The sequence below is a fragment of the Sturnira hondurensis genome, unplaced genomic scaffold (genome assembly GCF_014824575.4).
Source record: "Sturnira hondurensis isolate 20B ecotype Veracruz unplaced genomic scaffold, ASM1482457v3 Scaffold0005252, whole genome shotgun sequence".
NCBI classification, from domain to species: domain Eukaryota; kingdom Metazoa; phylum Chordata; class Mammalia; order Chiroptera; family Phyllostomidae; genus Sturnira; species Sturnira hondurensis.
The window spans coordinates 8,186,982-8,214,042 of NW_028077883.1; the positions used below are offsets into that span (position 1 = coordinate 8,186,982).

Genomic DNA, 27,061 nt, shown 5'->3' on the forward strand with positions numbered 1-27,061 from the left:
CAGTTATTAAGGCCTCTATCTAGATCAGGGGTGTCAAACTCATCTTCACTGGGGGCCACATCAGCCTCACGGTTGCCTTCAAAGGGCCGAAGGTAATTTTAGGACTGTATAAATGTAACTACTCCTTACCTGTTAAGGAGCTGAAATTCATGGGCACTCAGTTCCAGAATATACTAGAAACACCCAGACCACGATACTGAAAACCAGTTAAAACCTACTGTTAGAAAACTTCCTGTTCCTTTCACCTGCCCTGTGTTGTCTTTCTCGCCTGCTACTATTCGTGGTATTTCCTCTCTATCCCTGATTTGCGCTTGTTGCAAACCGAGACCAAACCCCAAAGTTACAGCCTCCTCTTAACAATAAGATAAGTAAGTTTTCACTTTCTTAGATTCCTTAAAGCACTGTGCTGGTACCACTGAGACTTTACATTAATTAACCTTTTATTATTCTACCTCTCATCATAATTCATGTGATCTTTCTAGGTTACAAACTCTTTAAAGCCTTATTTATTCCTGCTGAGTTGAGCTGATCACTTGATTAATAAAAGCCAAACAATAACAAAGAGACCAGTTTAACTCAGTGAGTCAGAGTGCTAAGAAAACCGAGTCTCCTGTCTTTAACAGCCTCCATAAAGTGGTAAGAGGCTTATTAGTTCACAGCAGGATAACATTTAAGACCCTCCAGGTTCTTCACAATTCAGAAAGGAAAGGGAAGGAAAAAAGTGAAGAGACAGATAAACTTCCCTTACTTATCTTTTGATCATTAAGTTTTGAATATTAAAAATTAAACACCTACTTTAAATGTTCCTTAAATATTGAGAATTCAATACATAATTCATATATAAGAAAATTAGGTGGGGGCTACATATATGTGATAAGAAACCTGACAGCTGAATTCTTAGTATTCTAAAACTCACCTGGCAAAGCACTCAAGTAAATATTATTCCTTTAATTAAAAAGGTTTCTCTCTTTGACCAAATGTTCACATTTGTAGCTTCCAATGAGAAAGAAAGGAAAGGCCCACTCACCTAACCAACCAAATTAACCTCAACAATCAATGAAATGTCTCAGTTGAATTGCTTTCACATCCTACATATGCCTGAATGACACACAAATTATTCTTGATATGCTACTTTCTGGGATCTGAACACAAAATCATCATCATTCATGTGTACTGGGAAAGGGATAAAAGCAGACACAGCCAAAGAGGCATTTAAATTAAAACACATTTTCTCCCTGTCTGGTGTGGCTCAGTGGATTGAGTGCTGGCCTGCAAACCGAAGGGTCGCCGGTTCGATTTGCAGTCAGGGCACACGCCTGGGTTGAGTGAGGGCCAAGTCCCCAGTTTGGGGCATGTGAGAAGAAACCGATCACTGTTTCTCTCCTACGTCAATGATTCTCTCTCTCTCTTTCTCCCTCCTTTCCCCTTTCTCTAAAAATAAATACAACCTTAAAAAAAAAAAACAACCCAACTCCAATGGCTTCCAAGCACACTCAGAATAAAATCCACATTTCTTATTAAAAAGAGGAGAAAATAGCCCTGGCTGGAGTAGCTCAGTGGATTGAGCGTGGGCCTGCGAACCAGACGATCGCGGTTCGATTCCCAGTCAGGGCACATTCCTGGGTTGCAGGCTGGTTCCTTGCAGGCTAACTACCAGCAGGGACGCACAAAAGGCAACCATACATTGATGTTTCTCTCCCTCTCTCCTTCCCCTCTAAAGATAAATAAATAAATAAAATCTTTAAAAAAAAAAAAGAGGAGAAAAGAAACACACTTTCGAGAGTGCAATTTTGGAAATATGAAGCAAAGCCTTCAAAATGCAAAGCCTTTGGCAATGCAATTTTATTTCTTGTCATTTATCCTAAAGAAATAGTAAAAGATGTATGCAAAGATTAAGCTTTAAGAATACTTTCTACAGTGTTGTTTAGAATGAGAAAAGCAGGAAATAACACAAATATTCAAGAATAAGAAATCAGTTAATGAGCCCAGAGAATCGCTTTCACTGAAATACTGTCAAGCTATTAAAAGTTATGTAGGTAGCATTACTTTTTGAAAGGGAAATTGCTTATGATTATAGCAAGTTGGGAAAATGTTATAAAACTGTATGTACAGCATAATCCCCCTTTTAAGGGCTATTTGCATATGTACACATTAGAAAATCCAGCTCTGCATGTAAAAATATTAATTTTACTTTCTTGTTTTTGATTATCTGTATTTTCCTACATTTAACATTTTAGTTGTGTAATTTAAAATATGTATATTTTGAAAGTAAACATTAATTAATGATTAACGAAAACAACCACTTATATAACCTATATCGAACTCTATAAGACTGTGAGTGATGAAAAAAAACAAATAAATAACAGACTAGTTTAAGAAGTCAGAAAACAGAAAAAGGACAAAGAGGCAGTAAATTCTACAGAAAACCCAAAGTAAGATGGTTACTACACGTGAACATGAAATTTAACTCTGAACTCCCTGGCAGCTTCCCATCTGTAGTAAAAAGCAACTATACTACCACACTATCTGATAAGAGAAAATATATTAATTCTTCACAACAGAAAGTGCCCTGAGGATTTAGAAACAGAAACATGTTTTTGACTCAAAAGAGAAATTTGTCTTTAGTTTTCTATATGAACACACAAAAAACTATTATCTGCAATGGAGTTCTTACTAAAGACATTTACTGGCGTTCAAAAAACTGACACTGACTTACAATTCAATATTAAGATACTATTTACAAAAATGAAAATTTAAAGAATGGAACACGAGTCTAGCCGCTACTTTGTCTTCCCATTATGCACACACGTAAAACAACTGTACGTGACACAGAGAAGGTGCTCCATGTGGGTTTCTTTCCCTCCCTCTTAATCAAATTTGAAACATGTTAACGCCATACCACTTAGAGACAAAGAGGACAATTTAATTTGCTCAAGAAACATTTACTTAACACCTCCAATGTGCTAGGCTCTGAGAAAACAACTATTGAAATGATTCCAGAGAGTTTACTCAAAAGAAACCCTACATTTTCCTTCAAAACATTACATTATCAAGTTCATTTCAAAAACAAAACTCAAATCCATTAAGATCTGGAAGTGAATAATTGAAAAATGGCTGTCAGGAAGAAGAAATAAAAGGCAACCAAGTTGGAAAGGCAGAAGTAAAACTGTCTTTATTTGCAGATGACAAGATACTACACATAGAGAACCCCAGAGAGTCCACCAATAAACTACCAGAACTGATAAATGAATTCAGCAAAGTAGTAGGATACAAAGTCAATATCCAGAAATCAGCTGCATTTTTATATGCCATTAATGAACTAACAAAAATGGAAATTAAGAAAATGATCCCATTCACAATTCAAAAAGAATAAAATACCTGGGAACAAATCTAAGAATATAAAAGACCTGTACTCAGAAAATTTTAAGACACTTAAGAAATTGAAGATACAAATAAATAGAAGCACATACTGTGTTCATGGATAGGAAGAATTAACATCATCAAAATGTTCATAACCCAGGAACAATTATAAAGGACACACGGAAAAAATCGAGATGGGGGGCGGTGAAAGCAAGGGAGGGAGGTGGGTTTGGCTGGAGTGGGGGAGGTTGGTGGGGGGAAAATGCAGACACCTATTACTGAACAACAATAAAATATTTTTTCAAAACACTTCATAATCCAAAGCAATCTATACATTCAATGTAACTTCTATCAGGATTCCAATGGTGTATTTCACAGACCTAGAACAAATTATTTCAAATATATATATATGGAACCATACAAGGCCCTGCATAGCACCAGTGATTCTGAGAAATAAGAACAAAGTTGGAGGAATCACATTACCTATTCTCAAACCATACTACAAGGCCGTAGTAATCAAATCAGCAAGGTTTCGGCATAAAAACAGACACATAGATCAATGGAACAGAATGGAGTTCACAAATAAACCTACCCCTTTATATCAATTAATAATCAACAGAGGAAGCGAGCAAATAAAATGGACTAAAGACAGGTTATTCAATGAATGGTGTTAGGAAAACTGGACAGATACATGCAGAAAAATGAAACTAGACCACCTTCTAACACCACACAGAAAAATAAATTAAAAATGGATTAAAGACTTAAATATTAGACCTGAAACCATAAATGTCCTAGAAGAAAACACGGGCAGTAAAATCTTAGACATTGCTCTGTTTTCTGATGTGTCTCCTAAGGCAAGGGAAAAAAGAAAAACAAATGGAACTACATCAAACTAAGAAATGTTTTGGACAGCAAAAGAAAACATCAATTGAATAAAAAGAAAACCTGTGGAATGGGAGAACTTATTTGCCAATAGATCTGATAAGGGATTAATATCCCAAATTCATAAAGAACTCACAAAACTCAATACCAAAAAAACACAAAAAACCCCCAAACAACGCAATTAAAAAATAGGCAAAGGACCTGGATACACACTTCTCCAAAGAGGACACACAGATGGACAGTAGATATATGAAAATATGTCAACATCACTAACTATCAGAAAATGCTAATTAAAACCACAATGAGATATCACCTCACACCTGTTGAAATGGCTATCATCAATAAATCAGCAAACAACTGTTGGCGAGGATGTGGAGAAAGGAGAACCTTTTGCGCTGTTGGTGGGAGTGCAGACTGGTGCAACCACTGTGGAAAGCAGTATGGAGATGCCTCAAAAAATTAAAAATGGATCTGCCTTTTGACTCAGTGATTCCACTTCTGCAAATATATTCGAAGAAACCCAAAACACTAGTTCAACAGAACAAAAAGCACACCTATGTTTATTGCGGTATTATTTACAATCACCAAGAAATGGAAGCAGCCCATCTGTAGATAAGTAGATAAAACAACTCATAGCATATTCACACAATGGACTACTACTTGGCCATAAAAAAGAAGAGGAAAACTTTACCCTTTGCAACAGCATGGATGGACCTGGAGAACATAATATTACGCTAAGTGAAATAAGCCAATCAGAGAAAGACAGATACCATATGCTTTCACTCATATGTGGAATCTAATGAACAAACTGAACTAACAAGGAAAACAGAGACAGACTCATGGAGAGAAAGCAGGTCAACAACTCTGGGTGGGTGAGGTGGGGAGGGTGTTAGGGGCAGAGGGATCAAGCAAAAAGGAAAAAGGACTCATGGACGTGGACAACAGTGTGATGACTGCCGGGGGAGGAGGTATGAGGAGGCTCAATGGTAATGGGAAAAGTACAATAATTGAAAATAAAAAAGAAAAATGGCTAGGAAAAAATTCAGCCAGCTTAGCCAGCTTTGTTATCAACAAATAACCAATAATACCCTCATTAATGTCTTGAAATAATCTACCCAGGGAAATCCATCAGGCTGCAAAGATTTTTGTAAAAAAAAATTTTTAGCTGATGTATACTTCATAAACTTTCAAATAACATACAAAGAGTTTCTCTACAAGATCACTACTTGGTAACCTTAAATCTCTCCATAAACTGGGGTAAACACATAAAGTACGTGGAAATGGAAATGCAATAACAAAAAATACTAAATTTTTTAAGTACATAAAATGACCACTACACCTCTTTTCACTGACCCTCTTCAGAAATGAATGAGGTTTAATTCTCATTTGAAAATTCTGCTGCTTAGTGTTCTTTCTGTCCTTTGCAGTAATGTACTCATTTTTTTAAAAAACTTGAATTACTAATCTAAAAACTGTAAGCCAATACATGCAAGAAAAACAGGAAAACCAGACTGAAGGATAAACTATAAAAAGAAAAACTGTGCTACCAATTAAATTGTTTAGAAAACACTGGTAAAAAAAAGAAAAGTAAGCATATTCCGTTGCAAAAAGACTTCAAAAAGCTCAAAGCCAACTAAATTTTTAGACTCAGTGTGGTGACAGGACACAAATAACAGAAATTTCTAATGGGACAGGATGCTGCTGGCCTTAAGAATTTTGAAGTTCTCAGCTTACCACAGTAAGCAAAACAAATTTAGCCTCAGACTTCTTTATAAAAGGATACTAAAAAATTGGTTCAATTTCACTCTAGCCCATTTAGTAACAGACTGATATACTTTAATGGTTTAAAATTATCATATGAATAGGAGCAAGCAGATGATTATCTCTTTTCTTTTCCAATCTCTCTCCATTTAAAGGTACTCCATCCTGTCAGTAAATGAATGGATCAAAAAACTATGGTACATACACACGATGGAATTCTATGCCACAGAAAGAAAGAAGGAGCTCCTACCTTTTGCAACAACATGGATGGAACTGGAAAGCATTATGCTGAGTGAAATAAGCCAGGTGTTGAAAGACAAATACCATATGATCTCACCTTTAACAGGAAGCTAAACAACAAAACAAACAAGCAAGCAAAATATAACCAAAGACACTGAAACAGAGAACAAGCTGACAGTGACCAGAGGGAAGAGGGGAGGGAATTTCAGGGGAAATAGGGGAGGGATTTAGAGGAACCTATATAAAGGATACATGGACAACAACTGAGAGGGGTGGAAATGGGAGGGAGGGGGGGAGCACGGCGGGGGTGGGTGGGTGGGTGGGTGGGATGGGAGTAACAGAAAACTGTACTTGAAAAATAATTAAATAAATTTTAAAAATCACATGGGGAAAAAAATAAGGTACTCCATCCCTCTCTCAATTCTGATCAGTGTACTTGATTTTACACTGTAAATTTTAATTCATAGTGTTCCTATAAATTAAAGTTCAATTTACAGGAACTCCATCCCTCTCTCAATTCTAATCAGTGTACCATCTATCTCATTCATTTCATTTTTAAATGCTATATTTTAAACTCTATAATTAACAACCTCCTTCAACATATTGCTACTATTGTACACAGAAAACCAACTACCCAAGTGCCTTAGCTGTTTCTTCTCGATTCCAAAATCTGCCAGTCAACAACCCATACCAGTAATTTCAACCAGTGTGCTGCAAGAATTTTTAAAACATGCAATAACTGACTTATTTAGTCAGGGGCTCTGACCTCTTTTCTCTTAGACTGTCAAATAAAACAAAATGACAATAACCAACTCAACAATAGCTGTCTGCTGTGAATGAATCAAAACTACATGTATTTTTCTGTCAGACTGACAAAAAATCCTTTTTTTGTGCCACAGAATTTTAGTAATTAGTCTGTGTGTGCCATGAGATAAAAAGGGGTGAAAATCACTGTGCCATACATATTCGCTAAGGGCTCTGTTGTTCCTTTCTTACCTGACACCCCACTGCCACATATACTCTCATACTAGTACATCCTCAATGATTATTATCAATTACTTCCAATCAGGACTAAAATGACTCCTAATTGCCACATGTCAAAAATTAAGAAACTTACACTCTAATACAAGGCTCTTTCGTGAATTATCTCCCTGACCTGAGTTGTGCCACTTCTAAATCCTGGTATGTGTTCTCATCAGGAAAATATATTTATATTTCTTTTTATCAGCATATTTATTAAAATTCTAAAGGTTCCCTCCATTTTTCTTCTCCTGAGCTAACCACCTTCATTTACAGAACTCAATTGCTAAAAGTTCACATCTTTTCATCAAACTAAGTACATAACTATAATGTGAAATTCTTCCTGATCTTACCTGGTTTAAACATGTAAAAGATGACTCAATATCACAAAATAACTGAAAACTTACTTTGGTCTCAAAGAGATGTCCTCATCCCTGTCTGCCTGTAGCAGCACTGAATTAATTACTCGTAAGAAGCGGGGGACAATTTCTGGGCTTCCTTAAATTTTCGTCAAGATAGTGCCAAAGACAAGGGGCCACCTTGAAATGCATCACATTCTTCATCTCATTATTCAGCTACTGTAAGTCTATTCTTTCAAAATAAAGAATGTGCTAAACATAATTCTGTTAAGTCCTTTCCTCAAAGGAACTTCCTCCATGAAGCCATCATTAACATTTGCTACGATTCTCCCCATTTCACACTGAAACTACTTCAAACAGCTTGAACAGAAACCAAACTACAACTGTGTTGAATGAATAATAATATATTGGTATGTACCTGCTGTTCTGGGGGCAGGTGGTCCATGACTAAGCTCTAAGACACAGATGAATCATTTCTGTAATTAAATTATATATATACGCACATACACACATGCACCCTTCCCTTACTATGTCACACATACATGGATAATTTTATAAAGTACTAGATGTTTCTTGGTAGTAATTTTAATAAGCATTTACTCAAGATGAAATCAAGAAAGATAAGGTTATTTTACAGTAAGCTTTTAGGAAAAAGTGAAAGGAATTCCAAAAAAAAAAAACCTGGTAAGACCATGATAAACACCTTCAGCACATATGTTTGTTCATAAAAATTTATAAACTAAGTATAACTTTGAGCTTTATACTATATAAATGCACAGAGGACTTTCTCAAGAAGCATGAACAAAAATGTGTCTTTGACTTTTAAAAGCATATAAAAATTTAGTGGTAATAAAATATACTATATACATATAAAAATACACACCAAATTTAACCAAAGTCAAAAAGATTGAAAGATAAAAGGCTAATTTGTTTAAAATGCTTATTTTAATATTAGAAGTGACTTTTAGCTGTGGGATTTTCAGGATTTTCGGGATCTTCGGGGCGGGTATACCCGGATTCCACAGCAGCCATCTCTTAAGAAGAGCCAGCCCCTCCCTGGGGAAAAGCCTTGCCCTGTGGCAGACAGCTTGCCCTGCCCAAGAGCAAGCTGAACCATGAACCATGGACCATGAACCATGGAGTCCTGTTCATTCCTCCCTGCCCGTTTTTTGTTCTACTTTCAGTTTGGCTCTGTCTTGGTGGAGTTTTTGGTTTTCTGGCTTGCTTTTTTCTTCTTTCTTTCTTTACTCCCATCCTGCATCATAACCCCTGCTGAGAAGACAGCAACACAAAGAGAGTCAGGGGTGTCAGAGACTGCCTACAGCCAACCCACTCACTGTCCTGGGAGACAGACTGGCACTTGCCCTCACAGGAGAGCCACAGAAAACACCCTACTGGCATCTACCCTACGAGCAGACCCAAAAGCTGGGCTCTGGAGGCCTACTAGGGCACTGTCCTGCCAAGTACAGGGGGGGAATTCTGGACAGGTGCAGACTAGTGGCTCAGGGAAGGGGGAACACACCCACCATCTTCCCTGAAGTCTGAAAGGCACCTGCCATGGGAGATCCAAGTTGCACACCCCGTTTCCACCAGAAGCCCTCTCATTAATAGCTGGGTCTACAACTAGTCTTAAGATTGACAACAGGCTGACAGAAAGAGAGAGGCAGAGGAGGATCCTGTGGGGACACAAGACATTTGCTGACACACCCCTGGATCCAGTGCTGATAAAGGCCAGCTTTGCAGAACAGCTTGGCCTATCCTGGGAGCAGCAAAGCCCGAAGGGAGCAGCCACAAGCTGTGCATCAACTGTCGCTTCAAAAAAGCTGCCAAGGGCCAGACTTGGGCAACACCTGACCTTGACTTACACCAGACTCAGAAGTCAGAGTCACATTCAAAGGAAGAAATCATAAGGCAAGAACCAAACTCTGATAAGACGAATCCACTTGGTTCTTTTTTTCATTATTTTTGCTATTTTTCTTTTTCATAGCCTTTTATTACTTTTTATCTATATTTTTCTTATATTCTTAGTGTCCTATTTTTTTCTTTCATACCTCTTATTTTACTCTCCCCTTTGATTACTCATTATTCCTGTCTCCTTACCTTTTATCATTACTTTTTCTCTTTCTGTGTTCCTTCTCCCTATTTTTCTCTTTTAATTCATCACTAATTAGTCCTCTTCCCTCTTCTCCTATGTTAATCACTTTTCTTTCTTTAGATCTTTTCACATTCTTTTCTTTTTTCCCCCTTTCTCTACTATTCCATTTCTCTTTCTGCTTTTATCATTCTTTGTTCTTTTATAGTTGATATTGCTGTTGTGGTTGGGGTGGGGAGTTTGCTTGTCTTGGTGGTGTTTTGTGTTACTTTGCTTTGTTCTGCTAGCACCTACACAACAGCATTCAAGACGGAGCAGGGGCTGAGCCTCTTAGCCAGCCAGCCGGAGGGGAGTTCCCACCAACGAACAGGCCAAAAACCATCAGGACCCAAATAGGACAGGCAAGTCCACATAGCCCACACAAATAGAGTCCTAGAGCATCCAGATCAGAAGATGAAGGAGTTGGCACCACTGGGCCCCACAGGATTCCTACCTCATTCGGCCAGTCCACAAGATAGAGAGTCAAAGTAAATCAATCTAATACAATGAAACTAACACAAAGAGACAACTAAAATGGGAGACACAGAAACAACCCCCAAACAAAATATGGAGTAATCTCCAGAAAAAGAGCTAAATGAAATCAAAGAAAACAATTTATTAGACATACAGTTTGAAGTAATGTTCATTGATTGTTTATTGATACAAACTGTATCAATCTCCTTGATGCTCAAGGAGCTTAGTGAGAACTACCAGGAATTTACTGGAAACTATATCAGCATGATAAAGGCCATAGAAACTATGAATAAGAACCAGAGAGAAATGAAGAATGCAATATCTGAAATGAATACACTTGAAGGAAATAAAAGCATGTTACTTGAAGCACAGAACTGAATCAGCAAGTTGGAAGACAAGGCAGAGAAAAAACACCCAGTCAGAGCAAACAAGTATAAAAGTCCTAGAAAGAATGAGGACAGTTTAAAGAAGCTTTGGGACAACATGAAGCATTAGAATATTCACATCATAGGGATACCAGAAGGAGAAGAAAGGGAGCAAGGGATAAAAAACCTGCTTGAAAAAATGACAGAAAACTTCCCTAACTTGGTGAAGAAAGGCACACAAGTTCAGGAAGCACAGAGGGTCCCAAACAAGATGAACCCAAACAGGCCCATCCCAAGACACAACATAATTAAAATTGCAAAATTTAAACACAAAGAGAGAATCTTAAAGGCAGCAAAGGAGAATGGCTAGTAACAAACAAAGGAGGTCCAATAAGGCTATCAGCTGATGTCTCAACAGAAACACTATAAGCCAGGAGGGACTGACACGAAATATTCTAAGTAATGAAAAGCAAGGAACTGAAACCAAGAATACTCTATCCACAAGACTCTCATTTAAAATGCAAGGAGAAAGAAAGAGCTTCCTAGATTAAAAAAAAAGGATAAAAGAGTCCATCTCCACCAAACCAACACTGCAAGAAATGCTAAAGGGACTCCTTAAGAAGAAGAAGAATAGAGAGAGAGTAAAACACAAGCACAAGAGAGAAAAAATGCCAATGAATAAGTACCTATCAATAATAACCTTAAATGTAAGTGGAATAAATGCTCCAATCAAAAGACAGAGTAGCTGAATGGATAATAAAACACAACCTGCAAATATGCTGAATACAAAAGACTCACCTGATAACAACAGATCTACACAGACTGAAAGTAAAAGGATGGGAAAAATATCCCATGCAAATAGAAATGAAAAAAAAAAAAAACTGAGGTAGCAATACTTATTTCAGACAAAACAGACTTCAAAACAAAGGCCATGACAAGTGACAAAGGTCACTACATAATAATTAAGGGAGTAGTTCAGTAAGAAGTTACAGCTTTTGCAAATATATATGCACCCAATATAGGAGCTCCTAAATATATGAAAAAAATCTTGGAGGACTTTAAGAAAGAGATTGGCATCAATACAGCCACTGTAGGGGATTTTAACACCCCACTGTCAATAATAGATAGACCTTCCAAAAAAATGAACAAAAATACTGTGGCATTAAACAACACCCTAGATCAAATGGACTTAATTGATATTTATAGAACATTTCATTGCAAAGAAGCAAAATATACATTCTTCTCAAATGCAAATGGATTCTTTTCAAAGACAGACCATGACAAGACACAAATGAAGCCTTAACAATTCAGAAAACTGAAATCATATCAAGCATCTTCCCAGATCACAATGGCTTCAAACTGGAAACTGACCTCAAGAAAAAACTCAAAAGCATTCAGATACATGAAGGCTGAACACCATGTTATTAAATAATGAATAGGTTAACAATGAGATCATGGAAGAAAACAAAAAGTATCTGAAAACAAATGAATATGAACACACAGCAATCCCAAACGTACGGGACACAGTGAAAACAGTTCTGAGAGAGAAGTTTATAGAATGATAGGGCTACCTAATGAAAACAGAAAAGCCTCAAAAAACAATGTAAACAAACATACATCTGAAAGAACTAGAGGAACAACAAACAAAGATCAGAGTGAGCAGAAGGAAGGAAATACTCAAGATCAGAGCAGAATTAAATGAAACAGAGACTAAAAAAAACAATTCAAAGTATCAATTAATCCAGGAGTTGGTTCTTTGAAATGACAAACCTTTCAATCAGGTTCAACAAGAAAAAGAGAGAGGACCCAAATAAGTAAAATCAGAAATGAAAGAGAAGTAACTGATACCACAGAAATACAAAGGATTTTAAGACATTACTATGAACAACTATATACCAAGAAATTGGACAACCTGAGTGAAATGAATCAATTCCTGGAAACAACCAATCTTCCAAACTGAATCAATGAGAAGCAAAAAACCTGAATAGACCAATAACAACTAGTTAATTTGAAGCAGTAATCAAAAAGCTCCTGGCACACAAAAGCCCTGGACCAGATAGCTTCACAGGAGAATTTTACCAAACACTCAAAAGAAGAATTAACACATATCCTTCTCAAACTATTCCAAAAAATTCAAGAAGTGGAATACTCCCAAACTCTTTTTATAAGGCCAGTATTATCTTAATTCCAAAACCAGGTAAAGACAGAACAAAGAAAGAATATTATAGGCCAATATATCTGAAGAACACATAGGTTAAAATCAACAAAATATCAGCAAAGGAAATCTAGCAATACGTTAAAAAGATCATACACCATGATCAAGCTGGATTTAATTCAGGGATGCAAGAATGGTACAATATTCACAAATCAATAAACATAGTACATCATACAAACAAAATGAAAGACAAAAATCACATAATCATATCAATAGAGGCTGAAAAGCATTTGATAAAATCCAACGCCCACTTATGATAGAAACACTCAGCAAAGTGGGAATAGAGGGAACATTCCTCAACATAATAAAGGACATACACAAGAAACCTACTGCCAACATCATGGGCAAAAACCAAAAGCATCACCCTTAAGGTCAGGGACAAGACAAGCTTGTCTGCTTTCACCACTCTTACTTAACATAGTACTAGAAGTACTTACTAGCCACAGTGATCAGACAAGAAGAAGAAATAAAAAGCATCTAACTTAGAAAGCAGGAAGTAAAACTGTCATTATTTGTGGATGACATGATAGAGTCCATAGACAACCCAATGGGCTCCACCTAAAAACTCCATTGGTACTGGCATAAGAACAGACACATTGATCACTGGAACAGAATAGAGAGCCCAGATATAAACAAATGTCTTTATGGTCATTTAATATTTGACAAAATGGGCACAAACATACAATGCAGTAAAGACAGTCTCTTCAATAAATGGTGCTAGGAGAAATTGACGGATACATGCAAAAAAATGAAACTAGACCACCAACTTACACTAAACACCAGAATAAACTCAAAATGGATAAAAGACTTTAAATATAAGTAATGATACCATAAAAGTCCTAACAGAAAACATAGGCACTAAAATTTCAGATATTCCACCTAGTAGTATTTTTGCTAATATATCTCCTAGTGCAAGCAAGGGACATAAAGGGAAGAAAAATAAACAAATGGGACTGTATCATACTATAAAGCCTCCACGTGGCTAAAGAAACCATCATCAAAATGAAATGAAACCATCATCAAAATGAAAATATGTTCTCTGTATCAGAGAACATATTTTCCAACGATACATCACACAAGGGTTTAACCTCCAAAACATATTAAGAACTCATACAACTCAACACCAGGAAGACAAACAATACAATTAAAAAATGGACGAAGGACCTGAACAGACACTTCTCTAAGGAGGACATACAGAGGGCCCACAGACATACAAAAAATGTTCAACATTACTAGCCATCAGAGAGATACAAATTAAAATCACAATGAGATATCATCTCACATCTACCAAATTACTATCTTTAATAAGTCAACAAACAATAAGGGCTGGCGAGGATGTGGAGAAAAGGGAACCCTAATGCACTGTTGGTAGGAATGCAGACAGTGGTATAGCCACTGTGGAAAACAGTATGGAAATTCCCCAAAGAACTAAAAATGTAACTGCCCTTTGACCCAGTGATTCCCCTGCTGGGAATATACCCTAAGAACCCTGAAACACCGATCCCGAAGAACCTGTGCACCCCTATGTTCACAGCAGCACTATTTACAATGGCCCATGTCCCCATTGGCAGCTGAGTGGATCAAAAAACTATGGTTCATTTATACAATGGAATACTACACAACAGAAAAAAAGGAATTTCTAACTTTTGTGACAGCATGGATAGAACTGGAGACTATCATGTTAAGAAGTGAAATAAAACAGTTGGTAAAAAACAAATACCATACGATCTCACTTACAAATGCAATCTAATGAACAAAATAAATGATTGAGCAAAACAGAGCAGAGGCACAGAATCATGGAATAGCCTGACCGCACTAAGAGGGGAGTTGCGGGGGGTGGGCTGTTTGAAAGAAGGTGAAGGGATCAAAGAACATGCATGAAGGACCCACGGTTATGGACAACGGCGGAACAATGAACTACGGAAGCCAGGGCGGGCTGGGTGGAGAGGGGCGAAGAGGGGGAAAAAACTGAGAAAACTTAACAGCATAAACAATAAACCACCCCAAAAATGTAATTATGCACCTATCTCACACTTAAAATTAATCATAAAATTTGTCAAATAAACCTGATTTAGGAAGTGATTTTTAAAAGAATTTTTTAGCTCTATTAACCACCATCCATTGTCATTATCAACTTACTGCTTCATCTATCACATATTATCACATTCTTCTGGAATACTGGTTGTAGCTCAAGCAAGAGTATTTCTCCAGTTCCCAAAGGACATAACACGAACTTTTGGAAAAAAAACCTCATTAAAAAATAAAGATTAGCCTAATTTCACATAGACTCCTGGACATAACTACAGTAGAAAATTGGTATCTACTTCCTAGAACTGTTATTTTCTGAGTTGACGTAAGAGAAAACTCACGAAAGGCTCCAGTGAGAGACCTTGGGCTAGAATCAGAGACTCGCATCAACGATGACCTCCATATTGTCAAATCAAGAAATCAATACTGTGATACCCCTTTATTCAGACTCTCAGAAGCATCCAAGATAGGTTCACAGTCAATTCTTCTTCAGGACACAGTTCCTTCTGTGCACCGTTGTGATACCCTTAGCTCCTACTTCTCCTTCCACCCAGCCAGCTGCTCTTCCTCAACTCTCCCACTGGTCTCTTCTCCTCTGGTAGACCCCTGAATGTCACAAGGCTCAGGGCCCTTGAATCTCCTTTGTCTGCACCCTTTCCCCCAACTGTCTTATCTAGTATCATAGCTTTAAATACAATTCTACACGGATGACTCCCAAATCTAAAACTTCAACCCTGATTTCCTGAGCTTCTTTTATCCAACTGCCTCTTCAACAAGTCCACTTGAATGTGAACAGACATCAAACAGAATTTATGAATTTCTACTACAGACCAGTCTTCCCTGTAAAAGCAAGTAACACCCCCATTCTCCCAGTGTTCCTCATTCTCTTTTCTGCTCACTCTACATCAATCCACAGTAGGACCAATTCTAAAACAGGGGCAACTCCGTTCACTCCTTGCCTATAGACCTACGTTTCTTTCAGAATAAAAGTTAAAAAATGGTAACAGTTGCTGACAGAAACAGCATTTATTCACCCCAAAAGACTGAAAGTGTGTATAAAAACCCAGCAAAGATGACTGCGTAGAAGCACCTCAAATGCAATCACAGAAGAGAATTAAGAACCTGAGAAAGAAGAGTGAAGGAAGCTATGAGAGGGCAGATGTCCATTTGAAGCAGCTGCACTCCACAAATTGGCACTACCTCATCAACCTTTACCATCTGCATGACTGTGACGGAATCTTCCAGTTACTCTATGCAAGGAAAAGAATATGGGAGAAAAACACCTTTCGGCAAACGTATTTCTGTTTTAGTATCATCTTCAAAACATAGCTGTTAATAAAAATGAGGTGTGAATTTAAAAACTAAGAGAGGCATATGAACAGCAATTAAATTACTACATACTGTACAGAGATCCTTATATTGCAGTTTTTGGAATTTTGTATCTGTGTTTCCTGCACATAGTTCCACATAACCAAGAACAACTTGAAACACAGTATTATGAATGGCTTGAGTGAAGTGCATATGAAGTTGATCCATTGCTGTCTATGGAAAGAAAACATACAACATGATTTCATGTTATTAAAGCAAATAAATTTCCACATATTTGACAAACATAGGAAAAAAATTTTACGGACTATAGCTATAGCACAAAGATCACTATTCTTCACAGAATTATAATTGGAATGTTGATTATTTGCAAACAACCCATTAAATAACCACAACGTCATACAATTAAGGATAAATCTGAATCGTGAACACTACTCTGTTGGTCTGTACTTAGGATTGGTACCCACTCTACTCTTTCTCAAACATGTCATACACAGTCTCACCTTTGGACCCCCTCTGCCACCATTCCCTCATATTGTTCAGGATGCTTCTCAATGGTCACCTTGAAGCCTTTCCTGACCACCTTATATAAATCAGGACTTCCCATCACTCTATCCACTCACCCTGATATATATTTCTCCAGGGCATGTGTTACCACCTGACATCATACTCACTTATTTCTTTAATGTCTGTCTCCCTCACTAGAAGGTAAGCTAAGATACATGAGGGCCTACATCCAGGTGCCTGAGAAATGCACGACATAGATACCAATGCATATTTAATGAGTGAAAGGATTCCTCTAATACGAAAAGCTAGAAGTTATAGTCATATTTTCAAAAGTCTTTTAACATGTTCCTCAAAGTTACCAAGTGTCTTTTTTCTTGTATTTTTTTTTGTAGGTAGAGTTTAACACATGAAAACCAGTAAAATACATTAAAAAACAAACTTCTTTACTCAGATTTTAAAATGTAAATAGAGTTTAAGTGATTTGGTAAAGTCTTAAATTTCTTTCTAAGAGGCCACCTGATGGAAGAAACACTTACATCTATCAAGTTTAGATATTAAGATACTGTATAGTCCTATACACACAGAAGGTACAACCAACTTTCAAACCCTAGTCACTTCTTCAAGTTGTTCTAAGGAAGCCACTGCGCAGTAAAAGTAAGTAAAGCCAGGAATTGAGGGAGTACTGAGGACATTCTGGGGATAACAGAAGCCTTTGAAAACTCTGGTAAGTGCAATGTACCTGTTTTACAGACCAAGGTACAGAAGGCAGAGAAGTTTACACACCACTCTGAGGTGGTCATGTGGGCTCGTAGTCACACAGGCCTGTCTAAGAACCATGGAGCTCCACATTAAGTTCTCATTCAGGGCCAAAAGGTGAAGTGAAAGAAACCACATATCCTCTCCCACTGAATTATCTCACAATATACTTGTTTTAAAACATACATAAAATTTCGAAAATATTAAGCCGGACAAACACTTCACAGTTCAAAATAAATTCTGTAATGTTTTAATTGCACGACATACCCTCTGAACCTATATGAACAACCATGTTACTACTATGCATACAGCTAAAAATTCACTTTGTTAAATGAAACTTCAAGGACACATTAATAATATTCAGACTTAAGCAATCATGAATACTGATTTCTGATTTCAAAAAAACCAAACCACCTTTCAAAACTGACCTGCGTTTTTCCAAGAAGTCGATAAGCTTGTTGAACCTTGGTATAATGGTTGATGTCAAAATTCTTGCATATTTTAGAAAGAGCTACATCCAACTGTTCCTACGTAATTAAAAAAGAAGGCAAGAGGCAGTTAAAGAATGATGTTTTCAAGGCAATGAAAAATATCAAGATTAATTTCTCACTTTTAATTAATATCTAAATGCACTTTCTACCACTGGACTTAATAGTAAAAAACAAATTTAAATTAAAATATAAATTAAAATTCTCATTTGTTACCAACTATAATCAAGTTTTACTGAAATGTTATGTTTCTAAAAAGCCATATCTAGTATTTCCAGAGACATAAATTCAGAATATTAACTACCAAAGAAATTTTAGTTTTTCACTTTAACTCTGTTTCTTCAAATACCTACTAAAATCTTACAATTATATAAACTGAATTTGTAGGACTATTAAAAATAATAAAACAATCCTGTTGTAATCACTGAAAAGTAACTCTCAACAAAACTAAATGGACCTTAAAAGTATATACCTAACTTTATATCTAAATACATTTGTTTATAGAAATGATTTCATTTTAAAGTAATGATCTTTCTACATACATACACAAAATATTGCATATTCAGAGTGACTAAACACAGAGCTTTCAAAAGAAAGTTCTCATTAAAATATTCAGGTGAGTATTTACTCAAAGGATTTTCAAAGTATTTATCTTTACGTTTATCAAATAGTCATTCTTACAATTAGTAAATGGCTGCATTTATTATCAAAAACTACTTTCACAAAAAAGGTCATTTGAAAGTTCAGCCTCAATTTTTATAACTATTCTTATCAGAACAATAAAATATAAGAAACCAAATAATTTGTACTAAATTTATAAAAATGAATACCCTGCTTTAAAGATTGCCAAAGAAAGGGATAAACTCAGAAGACATGCAGGAGGAAAAGCAAGGCTTCGTGCTAACAATGACGTTATCTTTTCCTTTCCAGTTCTTTCATTTTCATGAATTGTATGAAACATAAAGGAGGTTAGGAATTGAGGAATTTCATTAGCCAATAATTTATCTTAAATAAATTAACATGCTAAACTAAAATGTAGTAGTTGATAGTCAAAAAAGAATTAACATGTGAGTATTCTGGCTATAAATTACATGAGAATGTATATACCTATGACTAAAAGTTTGGGGATCTTTCTGGATATGTGATATTTTCAAAAGCTGTTTCAGATCCCATAATCCAGAAAGTACTACTGCATTTACAAATAGATCAATGCTGATGACCGTGCACAGATATTGCGATTGAAAACAACAACAACAGTATAACGATCTAGAAACTGGTTATAGCACAAAAGCCAAAACATAAGATGTATCTATGCTATTCAAAAACCTACAAAAATAAAGTTCAACTTCTGATGTAATCCTTCTTACCTCAATTTGTTCTAAAGTATCTTGCAGCTTTGAATTAAGTTCACTATTGAATAAAACAGAGAGTTAGATGTGCCTATCTTTAAAAGAGACAAAATAAATGCTAAATAAATCCATGCTAGCTGAACAATCAATAAATCCACAAATCAACAGTATGAGCAGTAAGTTATGCTGCTGATTCTACAATAAGACAAGAAAGACTAATAAAAGGAGCCCAGGCTGGTGTGGCTCAGCGGATTGAGCACAGACCTGTGAACCAAAGTGTCAGCAGTTCAACTCCCAATCAGGGTACATGTCTGGGTTGCGGGCCAGGTCCCTGGTAAGGGGCATGCGAGGGGCAAGAACATATTGATGCTTCTCTCCCCCTCTTTATTCCTTCCTCCCCCCACCCCGTCTAAAAGTAATTAAAATATTTAAAATAAATGAATGAAAGGAAAAGAATTAGAGGGAGATAAGTATCATTACTAACAGCAACAGGATTGTGTGGGTAGCAAATACTAAAGAATCTACAGACAGAAAGCTAAGAATTTAAGAATGAGAAGTTGATACCAAGTTTTAAAGATAATACATATAATACAGATGAAAAGTACAATTTCAAAAAATACAATTAATTTCCATATATTAAGAACAAGAAGTTAGACAATAAAAAATACCTGAGAAGAAATCTAATAAAAATATGTATTACAAAACTGAGCTAAAAGAAGACTTAAATACATGAAGGTATATACCATGTAAAAGACTAAAACTTTTAATATAGTTATGATACCAGTTCTCACATAATGATTTCCTAGAATAACTGAAATTCTAATCAAAATCCAGCAGCATTTTTTCCATTAAATCTGACAAACTGCTTCTAAAACTTATGTGGAAACTCAGAGGGCTACGAAGAGTCAAGAATATCTTGAAGAGCAATGCAGAAGGCCATATACTAAAACAGGTAAAAGCTTATAAAGTTACAGTAATAAGACAGTGTCAACATAAAGATAAATGAACAGGTCGACAGAATAAAATAAAAATAAAGGGCAAAATGCCTGAACAGATGCTTCAGAAAGGAGATACCCAACTGGCCAATAAATATAAATAGGCACACTACACAGACATTCAGGAAATGCAAATTAAAACTACAATAAGACACCACAACAAACAGAATAGCTAAAATCATTTTAAAAAAATTAAAAATGACATCAACAAATGCTGGCAAAATGGAGAGCAAATGAAACACTCAATTCAAGGCTGGAGGAAGGGGAAATTGATACCGCCTCTTCGAAAACTACCATCTACTGAAACTCAACACATACTCTATACCACAGAAGTCCTAGATACGTATCTAACAGAAATGCATACACAACCCTTGCAGCATTATTTGTAATGGGAAAAAATACTGAAGCAACACAATTATCAATGAGCAATTAAATGGGTAAAGTCTGATAATTACACAATGAAACACTACAGCAATGAAAATGTGTCACCTAAATTTCAAAAACATAACATTGGACAAAAAATGTCAGATTAAAAAAAGTTCATACCACATGACTCCATTCATGTGAAGTTTAAAATAGGTAACTCTAAATTCAGTGACCAGTGCCAGAAGAGTGGGTACCGTGGCAGGAGAATGACTGGGACGGGCCCGAAGGACGTTTCTGGAGTACGAAAAGTGCTCCACTCTGGGAGGTAATTACACAGCCATGTCACTTTGTAAAAATTCTTTAGGTTATACACTTGGGATATGTGACTGAATCACAGTTTGTTCCCTTTAATTCTCCCTAGGTCAGTTAAAAAAAAACAGAACTGCTATTTGAATTATAATATCCCATTACTAAAAAGATCTGTGATGTCTAACAAAATAAATACAATCATAGAGAAAACATTTTAATAAAACAAGAGTAGGCATACGTAAAATAGTAAGAACAGGTGAAAGATGTATTCTGGTACACCAGCATAATACCAGGTTCTTTACAACTGCCATCCGATCGTGAACGTGACTCTCAGAGTCTAGCACAAAAGCGTATGGGGTCACCGTACACAGTTCAGGGTCCAGATCATCGAAACATACCAATAACTCAAGGTGGGGGTGAGGAGGCAAAGACACAAAAAGTCCTTTTTCTGGCATTAAGTTTTGAGAGAAAATTTTGCCAGTCCTGATAAGGGGACAGTGACCTTTTCTCCTAAGGTACAACATCCCTGTCAACACCTTACAAAAAATACAGTAATGGATTCATGGATTCCATGTGCTTCTTAGTACAGCCTTTAATACCAGCTGAGGATATCATGCCAGAGTGACATCACATATATAGACATATATAAAGCAATTTGTCAAAGTAAAAGCAATAATATATAGAGATTCCATTCTCTAGTAAAAACTGAGAGTGAGCAAAACTACATTCTTTGATAATCAACAGTATGGGACTGCTACCTTATTAGAAAAATTAAGGTCTTTGAACAGGCTTTATATATGAAAAACAGCCACAGCCACAGATACAAGTTCAGGGACTTCTTGTAGAGAAGAGTGAGATTTTACTTAAAAATATGATAGTGGAACAATTTCCGCCCAAAAAATAAAAAATGAATAAATGAATGAATAAAAATAAGAATAAGAGGTAAAGGCCCCCAAATAATACCCCTAAAAGAATAGCTATGACAGTGCCTTAGCTTTAGAAAAAAATTAAATAATTCCTCATCCCAACCCCCCAAAGTCAGCATCTTCTCCCAGAGCTGCTCCTTGTCCCATGTTCTCTCTCTGATTCCTATCACCACCACCCACTCAATCAAAGCCAAAAATCTAAAAATTATCTTTAATCCATCCTTCTCTTCATATGTAACGGGTGGTCAAATTTTGATGATTCTACCATTTCAATATTTCTCAAGTCCACCTGTTTTTCTCCTGTCTCCACTTTGTGTCCTAACTCAAGCATTATCACCTTTTGCTCGAATTATCTTAAGAGCCTCCTAGTGAATATCTGCACACAACGCACACAAGGCACACACCGGGCCCTTCAACCCAATGGTGCGTTTACTCAACCAACACCACTGACCTACAGATACCAAACACTATACAACGTCCTCCAAAAAACTTTCCGGGACAGCTCTGAGCAGGGATCTAACTTCAAATTTCATCAGTATTCTGTTTGATTCGGCAGGCTGTGTTCCCAAACAACTGTGTCTCAAAGGCTTTAGGCCAGGCCTTACCAGTCCTGCAGGCCTAACCATTTCCTGCTTCACCTATATGCTACCTGACTGGTCCCTAAGGACATGCAAGTTTGCAGCTCATAAGTAAAGCAGAAATAAAACCACATTAATCCACTGCTTTAAAACCTTTGCTGGCTCCCATTAAATCAAGGATAGGTCCCAAGTTCGTATGACATGGAAGACTCAACAACTGACATGAAGAAATAACATTCACTTTTCAGCACCTGTATTTTAGTCCTATGGGTATGTGCGACACTCCAAACAATCCCGACTTTCATGCCCTTGCACAAGATGTTCACAATAACTAGAACATACCTTCTCTGTCTCACTTGCAAATGTCCAGCTATCTTTCCAGGCCCAATCCAAATGTCTTCTTTTCCGGGAAGTCTTCCCCTGCTAAATAACTGTTCCCTAAGATTCACAATGCTTTGTTAACAGCATCATGTGCTATAGTAAGGCGTATGTGTGACTGCCTCTCTAGGCAGAGACCGTGGCTTGTTGCCCAGTGACCTCCCAGGACTAAAGAAACTCACACCTGACTCATGGCAGGTCATATATACCTGCTGAGTCAAATTTGCAGTTCCAACAAAAATGAAAAAAAATTTCAGGCCCTATCATTCCATTAGCCCCTACTTTCTACTTCAATAAATAAAACTATGGCGATGGGGGAAAAAGGAGAATATTTTAGAAGAAAAAGAACATCACTAGACTCTGAGTCTGCAGGTGCCTCAGCATGAGGGAAAAAGAGGTAAGCGGAGCTAACGCGAGCGCCGCTCCTCCATCACATGGAGCTCAGAAGTCCACCTTAGGCTGAAGACAGACACAGGTATGAAGAGGCAAGAATACCTGGAATAGTAAGTAGGTCAGAACTTGAATATTTTGAGCTTCAAAGAAAAAGAAATAGCCCTGGCTGGTGTGGCTGAGAGGACTGAGTGTCAGCCTGCAAACCAAAGAGTCACTGGTTCAATTCCCAGTCAGGGCGCATGCCTGGGTTTTGGGTCTAGTCCCCAGTTGTGGGTGTGTGAGAGGCAACCACACATCAATGTTTCTCTCCCTCTCTTTCTCTCTTCCTTCCCCCTCTCTAAAAATAAAGAAAATATTGGGGAAAAAAGAAAAATCTCTAAATTTATTAACAGGTGAGAGTAATAAAAGTTTCTTTAGTTTTTCTGTTGAAAATGGGCTTTAGTGCTTATAAAATTATCATAAAACTAGATGTTTTTTGTTGCTTCTATTGTTTATAGTTACAATGACTCTATATACTATGTATTAAGAGTTAGTGCAAGCCCTAGCCCAGTAGCTCAGTTGGTTAGAGCATCATCTTGATATGCCAAGGTCGTGGGTTCCATCGCCAGTCAAGGTACACACAGGGATCAACCAGTGAACACATAAATAAGTAGAACAACAAATTGATGTTTCTCTCTCACTCTCTCACTTTACCCTCTCTAAAGTAAACAAATTCAATTTTTTTTAAAAAGTTAACGCAAGCATGAAAATGAAAATAGTATATAGGTTTTAAATATAAAATATATAACTTACATATTTTTATTTTATTAAAAATGCTTTCAAAAACTACAACTGCAGTTTTACAACAATTTACTACTAATTAAAAATACATATATAACAATTATGTAACTAAGGAGTAGATATATTAGCTGTACAATCTTTAGAAAAACCCTTCACCATCAGTTAGAAACAAATTCAAGTCATTTCAGTCAATTAATGAAAGTATGTTAAAAGGATGTATTCAGAAACATATGGATAAATAAAAGCTACATTATTGTCAAAAATTAGTATGGCAGTTCTAAGATGGAAGGCTAAAAGCTATTAAAGGCTATTTGTGAGCTTAATGGAATGAATCAAACTATTTGAGGGGCGTTTTTACCATCACTACAAAAAATATTAAAGATACTATACTCATAAATAACTGTGTTCTTTTAAATAGCTGATCTATGACACACGCTTGCAAAACAAGTGCCAGAAAGGCTGCATATAAATCCAAATTTTATACATATCTGACCATATAAAGAGAAAAGATGGGCTGGAGACAATTAATTAGCATCGTAGTGATCTCTTCCTGGTCTGTTATCAATGGCCCACGTTACTTAAGTCTGTTCTAACATCTCTGAGCATCAGTTCGCTATGCAGAAGTGGGCTAGATCTAAAGGTTGCTACCATCCTTAAAGCTTCAAGAATCTCCTACATTGGGAACACCGGTTACCCCATTATCACATCTGTGTATATGCTTAGGTAGGATGCTAAAACTGTCAGAATAAACAAGTAAAATTCATACTTCTGAGTTCACAGTGTATGTCCATGGCCTGTGAAAACCGCAGTCTATTTAGATCAGAGGTCTAGTCTAGTCCAGTGGTTTCAATCCACTCACAGCTGGCAGACAGTTTATTCAGAAAAAAACCTGACCTTCAAACACTCTGAAGCCAGATCAACAACCTGAGATAACATGAAGTGTCTGCATGATCCTTCAAACCATGAAGCAGACTGTAAAAGAACCCCTATGATCACTCTGGATCTAGCCAGCAAATCTGTCTGCCCTCTTCGTAAATCGCTGACCTAATCCAGAACACAATCATTCACCACAGGAAAAGCTCAAAGTCCATTACTAAGGATACTAAAGATGTTCGCAACATGTCCAAACTTGATGAATTGTAATTCTAGAGCAAAGATCAAGCCCCGGAGCCAAATCTTGCCAACAGCCTATGTTTCTAAGTAAAGTTTTACTGAAGCACAGCCACAGGAATTGGCTATCTTCTGGCTACAGCGAAGACTGAAGAGTTGCAACCAAGACCTCATGGTCTGAAAAGCTTCCAATATTACTGTGTGTCCCCTTAAAGACAAAAATCTGCCAAACCAGTGCTACAGTTTAGTGGAAGACTTCTTAGTTGGTCAACTGGTCAGAGTTAAAACAGAAATATTCATGTGTGTGTTTACATGCATATTTATTTTAACTATAATTGTGTAAGTGTACCTCATTCACTCATTTCTGATTTAAAGCCAATGTCTTTTCATCTGTGAGTGGAGTTTTAACTTCTTAATCTCCCATAAGCCAAATCACAAACTGCCTGTAATTGCACGCTTCAGTTTCTCTAAGGTGAAGTAGGAACTTAAAGGAAAAACAATCCAAATGCCAAATCATATTCAGTTACTTTATATCCCCCAGTTCTTATTAGTTGTCCCATCTTCAACAAATTAAAAAGTAAATTTATTTTTAACAATGTTTTGTTTTCCCAACACATTCAACTTAACTTTCACCAACGTATCTCAGTTCATTGGTTTACTTAACATAAATAACAACAAACACAACTGACAGAAGCAGGTTTAGGAAAACAATACAATCAACTCTAGAAGCATGTAACTCAACTACAGAAGCAGAATAATAAAAACTGGCTTACTAGCCACGAGCTCCCACCGCATGCAACGGCTCTACATGAGTAGACAGTACAGTGTAGTAGAGATTAAAAGCAACAAGCTCCGCACTCCAACAGACCTAAGTTTAAATGCTGGCTGTGCCACTTATTTTACAAAACATCAATTCCTCATCTGTAAAAGAGAGACAATAACAACAACTCTGAGGAATATTTTATCAATACTAAATATGAAAAGGGAAATGATTAGTACAGGGTTTGACACGTAGTAAAAACCAAACAACTCCAAATATTATTATCATGGCCATCATCACCATCATCATGATTCAATTTTTAAAAGATAATGCTCTGGTGAGGAAGCCTTATCGAACTCTCATTTAGAATTACTGTACAGCCAGTGCTGCCTTCGCTGGCAGTGCCCAGCTCCCACTGCCGCTCCTGTAAATGGCCGTGCTTCCCATTCCTGCAGGGGTACAAGAAGTAAGCCATTCCCAGCATGAACATCGCTGATGGTCTTCTGTTTGTGTACTCTGTGCTCTTAACTGGCATATTATCCCACAGTCCCAGCTGTTAGCTGCCTGTGATTTTAAGCGCCTAGAGAACAAACAAATTTCAAAAGCTCTTGGCACCTCGGGTAACCCAGAACCTCATGCAGATAAGCACTAAATAATACTTCCCTCTTGTCACATTATCCAGGAGTAAAGAGTCTGACGTCGATGACTTTTCTAGGCAACTGGTGAAATTCAGAACATCAAGTAAAAAGAGAAAATACCTAAAGACACCCTTTACAATGACATGAGGAGGAGAATAACACCTGACCCCGTCCTACAAAACAGGAGGCTAGACGACAACTCCAGAACGCCTTCCACTTTCTAACAAGTAATTTCTCTTTCAATCATGTGTGAACAAAATTAAGATCATTTCAAAGTCTAAAAATTTACCTGCCATGTATTTCATTTCGAAAAAAAGTTCTCAGAGGCAACAGTAACAGAACAAGACAAAGCAATATACAAAAAAAGAATTTTATACAAGATGAATGCAGCTGAGTAGGACCAAGAAAAGTAAAAAATGTTCAACCGAAATATAAAAAACAGTAATGAACTTTGATTTTCAAGTAGAGACAAAGGGTTCATTTTCCTTTTTTATAAGTCCAATTACTCTATTTCTGCAGGTAATATTTATATAATCAAAATACAGCATATATGATGTATAATAGGTT

General features: G+C 36.7%; 1 protein-coding gene across 1 annotated transcript in view; it reads right to left on the bottom strand.

Moving 5' to 3' along the window:
- VPS50 (VPS50 subunit of EARP/GARPII complex) overlaps nucleotides 1-27,061 on the bottom strand; it is a 122,332-nt gene that overhangs the window by 61,405 nt on the left and 33,866 nt on the right. Inside the window, exons 10-12 of the mRNA XM_037046475.1 lie at nucleotides 19,280-19,322; nucleotides 17,853-17,951; nucleotides 16,237-16,377 (exon numbers count right to left, since the gene is read on the bottom strand). Coding sequence (XP_036902370.1) covers nucleotides 16,237-16,377; nucleotides 17,853-17,951; nucleotides 19,280-19,322 — 283 coding nt within the window. The remainder of the gene's footprint in view (nucleotides 1-16,236; nucleotides 16,378-17,852; nucleotides 17,952-19,279; nucleotides 19,323-27,061) is intronic.